The sequence below is a fragment of the Dermacentor variabilis genome, chromosome 11 (genome assembly GCF_050947875.1).
Source record: "Dermacentor variabilis isolate Ectoservices chromosome 11, ASM5094787v1, whole genome shotgun sequence".
Classification (NCBI taxonomy): domain Eukaryota; kingdom Metazoa; phylum Arthropoda; class Arachnida; order Ixodida; family Ixodidae; genus Dermacentor; species Dermacentor variabilis.
In genome coordinates, this window is record NC_134578.1 from 121,272,605 (window position 1) to 121,281,023 (window position 8,419).

General features: G+C 44.2%; 1 protein-coding gene across 1 annotated transcript; it reads left to right on the forward strand.

Annotated features, from left to right (window-relative positions):
* On the forward strand, nt 1-652 carry LOC142563481 (achaete-scute homolog 2-like). The gene has a single exon (XM_075674034.1). The coding sequence runs from the start codon at nt 1-3 to the stop codon at nt 616-618; it is 618 nt and encodes a 205-aa protein (XP_075530149.1). The 3' UTR covers nt 619-652.
* The last annotated feature ends 7,767 nt before the right edge of the window (nt 653-8,419 follow it).

Below are 8,419 nucleotides of genomic sequence, written 5' to 3' on the forward strand. Positions count from 1 at the left end.
ATGAAGCCCGACCGTATCGCGCTCTTTCAGCACACCCACCATCACCATCACGCGGTCGTTCACCACGCGGAGAGCCACCACCACTCGCGCCAGTGCCCGCCGGCGAGCCCGAGGCCCACGGACGTGACTTCTTGCGTAGCAGCCACCGCGGCTCCGTACACCGCGGCCGTGGCCCGCCGGAACGAACGCGAGCGAAACAGGGTGCGACTGGTGAACAGCGGGTTCAACGCGCTCCGCCAGCACGTGCCCCAGACGGGCCAGAAGAAACTGAGCAAAGTGGAAACGCTCCGGTCGGCCGTCGAGTACATCCGGGAACTGCAGCAGCTGCTGGAACTGACAAGACGCCAGTCGGGATCACTTCCCGAAGATCAGTACAGTGCTCCGAAGGAAAACAGGGTTCCTGAGGGCGGATACCTGAGCTCTTCGCCACCCCTGACTGCGGAGTCAGCGTCGTCTCCCGGCGGCAGCAGCAGCAATGAGTGCGGGACGCCTGTTTCCCACGTTCAGCGGGCGGGTAGTTTCCAAGACCACTGTGTGTCACCGAAGACGGAATCCTGCGGCGTTGACGACGAACAGGAAGTTCTGTGGGAACTCGCTTCCTGGTGGCCCGCGGCGTAGCATGGCTAAAGACTCTTGCTTGTGGTTTTGTTGAACGCTCCTGCGGTCGCCGTGGACGAAGTTCTTGCGTAAGTGCGCTCTTTCTCTGTTCTTGTGTGTAGTATCGCGGTTAACAGATCTTTTGTCTTGCCTGCGAAGACATCTGCTGCCACTCGCTTCATCATATTTCTTATATATCTGCTCGCATCCGCAGAAAAGCGCCGCTGAACATCTCCGGCGCCATTTCATCTTCAGTTGTCCAGGGCTGTTTCCCACTTCTGCACATATGACAATAAGTGCTCTTCTATATCACAGAGGATATGAAAGAACTATCCACTGAATATTATGTTCTTTTCTCTCTTTTTTTTATTTGTATTGTAATGAAATGTATCATGCGTTCCTACTTGAAATCCTTGAAATGGAGGCACATTTGCGTGGTTTAAACTCTCATTGGTTGTTAAAAAAGGTTTTTCAACCGCTGTGGACGTGGACAAAATTTGCCGCTAGGTTTCGGGGGAAGATGGAACGGTACCCGGTACCTCTCAGACTTTGACTCAAAGTACTGGACATACCGTTGCGACGGGCGTAATTGGGGTTCACTTCTAACCATCATGGTCATTCCCGACAAGATATAAAGCTGTACACAAATGTTGCAACTGCGCGCTTGGAAAATACCTTGCACGGCATGCTTAATGGGAGTTCTTTCAAAGTGCCTGATATGATGCCTGCTGCGCAGTTCCCGCAGCCAAGTCCTTTTTGCCCAAAAGAAATATATATGCTCATATGTGCATTTTTAAAAGGGAACAGGGGAATCTTTCTGATCGTCCTGTCATCTAGCACTCTGCAGCAGTTCCTACTGTTCCAAAATGAGCTGGGGTAAATTGCATTGACTACACGCGCACTCACCATCTAGTAGAACGCAATAAAACGAAAAATAAAAGAGCAGAAAAAGACGGTGGGTCATTCGATTGCTGGAATTCAGTTCAGCCAGGCGCTTTCCTTTATGACTTTCCCCTGCAACTTTCTCTGTTCTCACTCTAGCCGCCAAGTGGTCTTTAGGATTCGCTGCATGCCCCGTCAGCTGAAGATAAAGGAATCGTGCAGCTAGAATTACTTCACAGTAACTTGTGATGCGCGGCAGGTCCGTGCTCATTAAATCACAGCTCACTGATCGCAAGCGGCTTTGGAGTTGCTTGAATCTCTTGATGCGTTTGCCGTGATCTTGTGCTGCGTGTATAGTTGGCGGACAGTTCTAGAAAGCGAGCTGTGGGAACGAAAGTGAAAGCCTGTCGTGCTTAATCAAACAAATTAGTTCGAGATGCGGCTGAACTATCCGTGTCACACGCGCACCGCCAGGAATTACAGCCTTCTTGTTGTGGAGTATGAGCGTGGTAAACTCGTGTTATGCTTCGGTACCTTAGTCTATACACTAATTTATTTCTGCAGAGTCTCGCAAGTCAGTTACTTCTGTAAATTTATGATTCTGATCGGATGCAACATACAGTGAGTGTAATATCAATCGCTGATAATTTATTTGCTGCTCGACCCTTTCTAAAATATGGGAAGGATCGTTTTGTAGGGAATGTTATGGTAAAGGCTCAAGTATCGAGCACGAAAATGTACATAGCGAAATATAGCTACGCATCCCTTGAGCAGTTTTATGAACATTGTACGGACTAAAGAGAGCATCGCAATCTTGTTCAATCTTCAGTTCAAACATTTAGGATGTATATGACTGAACCTGGTCGCCACATATTTCCTAAATAAATGCTTGCTTTATTCTCGTACTTCACAGCTTGCTAATTCAGCCAATAACGCGCGTTGAGGAGCTCATTGGTACACACCACTTCGAAAGCAAACAGCGCGGAGAGCGAGACTAAGCAGAAAGACACAAGACGGAGCGCCATCTACCAACTGAAGGTTTATTTCCACGCAAGGCGACTTTTAAGCCATAGAAAAAGTAAAAGTCTAGCGTCTTTCTCTTTAGCCCTGTTCTTAGCGCTGTTGACTTTTGAAGTTAATTGAGGGCCGTTAAATGGGCAGGTCTTACACATTTAAACGGATATTCCCGTTGTACTTTCTATTCTCTAACCATTTCTTGTGGTCATCAGGACACAATATTGCTGTCAGAACAATCTGAAATCTGAGAGGCCACTTATGAAACATTCAACTTTAAGAAGAGAAAGAGGGTCTTATGCAGCGGTTATTTTCAGTGGTCGAGTTAGGGATATCGAGATATAAAAACAAGAGGGGGGGGGGGCATATGACGCCGTGTTGTCATTCGCTTCGTAGCTTTACGAGGAAAGCGGCTGCAATGCGCACATGCATTAATAAATATTCTGGAGGCACATGAACACGGCAAGGCTTTCATGCCTTTTATTAATGGGGTAAGTGACGCTAATGTGTAGTTAATTATTATTTTCCTCAGGAAGTCTCACTGTCAGGCACGAAATAGGAAAATATTTCTCTGTTGTACTCTGCACACTGAAAATTACGAGCAGCATTTGCGCTCATTCGCTCTATCGTTCAATTCAGGTCTGTTTCATTTCCTTGAAGACAGGCGACTTCGAAGGAATTACATAAGTGGAGGTGTACAAAATGTTTTAATAATACACAAAAAGGGGGGAAATTAATGCAAATTCGAACACAACTTTGTTCGAGATGGTCAGTGACTCGAAGCAGAAACATGGATGGTCACCTTATGTCAGCAGCGTCAAGAAGGAGGCAGCGTTCCTGTCTGTCGTCATTCGAAAAAAAAAAATAGAAAGAACAAGAGACACACAACCACGCTAAGAATGCTGATGTTTGAGCTCGCGCTTGTGAAATTTGTCCCGGACGGCTAGTCCAGTAAGATATGCGCGATGCTAGTGGGATGAAAGCTGCTTTATGAAAGTTTTAGTACGTCATAAGAATAAAAACAAATAGAAGCGATACGACGATGCACAGCGAGTGGCAGTATTCCGAGAGTAATTTGATTGAAATATGAACAATAAATTAATTAATGCATGTTTTATTGCAGCGCACCGTACGGTGAACGAGGCAGTGTGCTGCCGAAGTACGACAGAACGTGAACACCTAGCAACTAATTCGGTACTTGATAGGATTTCTTGTTTGTTCAGAGTTGTGTCCCGGAATAGGCGTCCGATAATCTTGTATAAGAAATCATGAACATCCCGTCCGTGCCCAGATCAATGTACTGCTACTAAACGCCAGCGGTAGACTGCAAAACAAAGTCCGCAGTTTATGACTCTGGCGCGTTCGGAATGATGTTCATTGAAGGTAAATTTGCCGCGGCATTTTGTATTCATGAGCACTACCTGTTTCGTAGTCAAGAAACGACATAATGTGCACCTTGAAGTTGTCTCGGCGATGTGGTTTCTTACAAAATTCACTGGAGGGAACTCTGAGGCAGCGATCATTCATATGTACGTGTGAGAACAAGCACCTATTCGGGCTTTAATCTTTTGCTCGTTGCTTCAGATGTGCTAGCGCCGTTGTTTTACGCGCTTTTCCCTCTTAAATTTCAGGGAAATCGTAGCTTTGTAAATTAAAATAGGAATGCAGTAGGTTTCCACACATGTGCGTAATCGTCGCCCCCTGTTGCATTTCCTTGGAAAAAACCGCTTTGCAAGCGGCAAAAGCCGTCGATGCCACAAGGACGCTATATTCTTAAATGCGTCGCTCTTATGCTGGATAGATGGGCACAGTTGCACTCCCTAGACGCTAACGCCAGACTTATATATGAGAACATCTATAGGAAACATTGCTTTCGGCCAGTTTATTTTTGTACGTAGTCATATTGCGCTCCATGGTTAAGAAAGCAGACAAAACAGCATGTCAGGCATTACGTTCGACGGCTCATGTTAGCGCTATAATTGTTTGCACTATATTAACACTATTATCTTTGCACGCGCTATATTTTCATGTTGTAGTGGTGGCGTAGAATCACACAGTGCGTACCCTCGAACGTCTGATTTTATTTGCATGAATGTGCTGATGTTCCCCAATAATTGAACGCGAAGCTCTGCGGCCGAGTCACCACAGAATCGCTGGATGATTTTCGCGCGGAGTAACAGCGATACCAATGAGAGTGCCGCTCGTAGAGCGCTTGAAATCACAGGCATACTCGGCAAATTTCAATGGTTTAATTTCTGCATGGAAGTGCACTGGTGGGAATTTGCAATATGCTTGTAGTGACTTATAATCGCCAAACATATGTTAGCCTACACACATTGCACGCTGTGTCTGTCTAGTTAAGTACTGTCGTACGGAGGCTATTATTTTAAACTTACAATAACTACAATTACGAAATTACAAAACGGCCCAGGCAACCTTAGCTTTAATGTGTGCAGGTGAATGAATCAAGCGAATAGTTATTATTTGAAGTGAAATGAATGTTTTTTCTAACTCCACCGCTACTAGTAAGAACCCATATTTCCTCTAAAAGGCTCTTCTCGGGACCGTTTCTACTCCATGACAGCCAATTTCCTCTTGTGCGCGTCCATTTTAAAGCTGCAATATGCTGCGCTTATTATGTGCATATGCACTTGCATGCAAGTGTGGCGAAGTTTATACTAATTTTTCTAATTTGCATATATCTCTTCGCAAATTTCTACAAGAAGTACTGAGCCTCTGTCCCCGCCATCAAAAGCACATACAACAGATGCAATAGAACAGCGTAACCATGTCCGATAGCCATTCCTTGATCTATTTCGATTTTCGGTGGTAACAAAAGTTTATTATTAATTGAGAAAATAAAGACGCAACAGTGCATCACGTTACCTACACAACTCCGCGTTCGCCCCTAACATCCACTAGAATACCAGTTGTATCCTTTCCTTCTCCGTAATTTCTGCTGCCGTATTCTTTTCTCTAAAACGTACAGCTATACATTTTCGCTCTCTCGCTCTTCCTGCAGCCATAAGGTATTTCCGATTTTTCTCTCTACAAGAAGACTGGATGTTGGGCTAGTTGGTCTATTATGTTGGCGGTAAAATATTGCGCAAAAAAATTTGGACCCTAACACTGGGAGCAGATGGCACCTAACGCTGCTATCAATAACTTATTTCTATAAACACACTAAGGATTTCAAAGCTTGATCGAGCGAGCGCATCAGGCCACTTCTTCATATGAATGTACGAAGGCTTATCGTTATGACATCATCAACTACGGTGCGTGTAAAATAGAAACACTCTAAAACTCAGGATGACCCTTGTGCAAAATATTTGACACCTTGTTTGTGCCCATAGCGAAATGCGTGTTAATAAAGAAAGCCTTCAAAGCCAACCGGGTCGCGTTACGTGCAGACCTGCCTAGAACCTGCAGCTGGTAACTTCTTATAAATAAATTTTGGTCTCGCGAAACCACGCCTCATATGCCCACCATCCACACTACTTAATATGCGGGACTAATGGTATTAGTTGTCCTTCTTCCTAGTTAGAGCACGCTTCCTAAGTCGGTCGTTCACACACCGTTCTCTCTGGCCGAAGTAAACCTGGGCACCCTTTATAGGAGTAGTATATAGAACCCCCGACAAGGCCCTTGCCAAAGGAGGAATTATGCCTCGTTTGCCAATCTCGCTTGCCGTCATTGCAAATCCGAGGACAGAGCTTGGACTTATGTAATTGGACAAATTGTGTCAAAATTTAAGTACCGCAGGTTAACAGCAGTATAATGTGTTTATGATATCGTTTTGAACGGCATCATTAATCTGCCGTTACTCGCTGAACAGTGTGCGTGCCATATACTCTCTAACTCATTTGTATTTGTCTCATAATCACTGTCCACTGTGAAGAATACGCCAATGTCATGTGTTTTTGGACGGATTCGGGAGCCTAAATGCCAACCATGTGCTCGACGTCTTTTCAAATAATTCTTACTTAAGCATGCAGTTTTGAGTGTTTTTGGCAATTGTAGGAAGTTACTCCCTCACTTTTGCCAAACAAGGTATTGTTAACTGAATACGTCTGGTAGTTAAGCCATTTTTACGTTTGCATTGATTTTCTTTCTCCTGAGGAGCATCGTTTATCTGATTATTGCTGCTGAGGTATGGATTGGCACAAAACCCGCACACTGCGTCCGAATTTTTTTTTTTTAATCCTGTGGTCCTTTCGAAAGAGCAGAATTCTCACTGCCTACAGAGGACGTACATCAACCTTTTCTCGGTGACTGCAGGAACCTGTGTGATTGCCTGATGAAAGTGTTGCGCTGATTGTTTGAAGTAAAGTTGAGCTCCCTAAAAGTTGACGTGTTACAGTAATGTAAAACGTTTCGCTGCGATTACAGGATCATATAGCCAGCCTGTCGACGCGCGAACCACATGTTCTTGTACGACAATTCTGCTGTACTCACTCCGACGTAGGTCATACCATGACTGAAATGCTAGTAAGCCGTCACCTTCTACTTCTGTACTTTTCTTCTACTGCCTGTACACTGCACCGGATACTTCGAACTTCGTTTTGACTGGCCTACCAGTCAAAATTCTTGAATTTAAACATTTAGTTTGCTTGCCTTAATTGCGGTGTTGTGCGAGTTTTTTTATTGTGAATAATTTTTGTTCATACATACAGCATACGTACATGTGTACATACATACATACATACATACATACGCACATACATACATACATACATACATACATACACACACACACACATACATACATACAAAGTACGTACATACATACATGCATACATACATACATACATACATACATACATACATACATACATACATACATACATACATACATACATACATACATACATACATACATATTCCCTATTGTGTAATGTTTCTCAACACGTCACGATGTACATTTGAAGAAAAGAAAAAAATGTATCAACAGATTTACAGTGTCGGTACCCTCGTACACCATTTGCTAACAACGTTTTACGTCTTTTAGTCTGCAGGTTCCTGCCAAGGACGTTCCGGCCTGGGATCAGAGGGGGCGAAGGGGTGCTCGTCGCACCCACCACGGAAAAACAACGGCCACGCGTGTCACCACTCGGCCGAGCTTCTTTATTGCTTCGAGGGATGCCTCTAGGATTTGCCACGACACCTCGCTCATGTGATCTACCTTCTGCATGTCGAGTGGAGGACGTGCTTTGCGGTGCCATTCAAATCTGCAGTATTACTGGACACGTCGCGTGTCGAAAATTGCAAGAAAGACAGCATGGTTGTGATGCCTTCGCTTCTGCCAAACGTAGGTTTCCTATTGTTTCCAGGTTCCAACGTCCTGTACATACAGTTTGCGTGGTTCCAAAGTTACTGTGCCAAGGACCACTGTAAATAGACATTTTTTCGTGAGTCCGAATATTTATAGCTATACATTTTTGATACTGTTTTTTACTACCTCAGAGTGCCATAGCCTATACATTTGTTGATCCTCAGGAACAGAATAACCAGAAAACACGCTCCAACTCATTGAAAATGACCTCATTGCGTTGTACGCATATATTGTTCTGTTCAAGGAAGACGTTGTTAAATAAAAGTTTTTCCCTTTTTAATGTGTACGTTTATTGACGTTTACTGCTACTTTCAGCGCTGAAATGGCCTATGTTTGACACTTTGCATGCTGTGAGGAACCGATGGCATAAACTTAGCCGAAACGATCAAACATTGTGAAAATTCACAAACCTGCATACTCAAGTACACTACAGCTTCTACATCGACAACAGATACTCTATGTAGTTTTGCTTTCTGTCCTTGTCATTGTTCACGCTTCTGATAAGCAAATAACATCAATGTCAGTAATGATCGAAGGATTTATGCCCGCTTGAGATTTTGTGAATGCGTATCTGCATTTGCAAGACAGCGCAGG

Excerpts from the sequence above, each read along its gene's own strand:
- LOC142563481 (XM_075674034.1), top strand. The coding sequence starts at position 1 with ATGAAGCCCGACCGTATCGCGCTCTTTCAGCACACCCACCATCACCAT.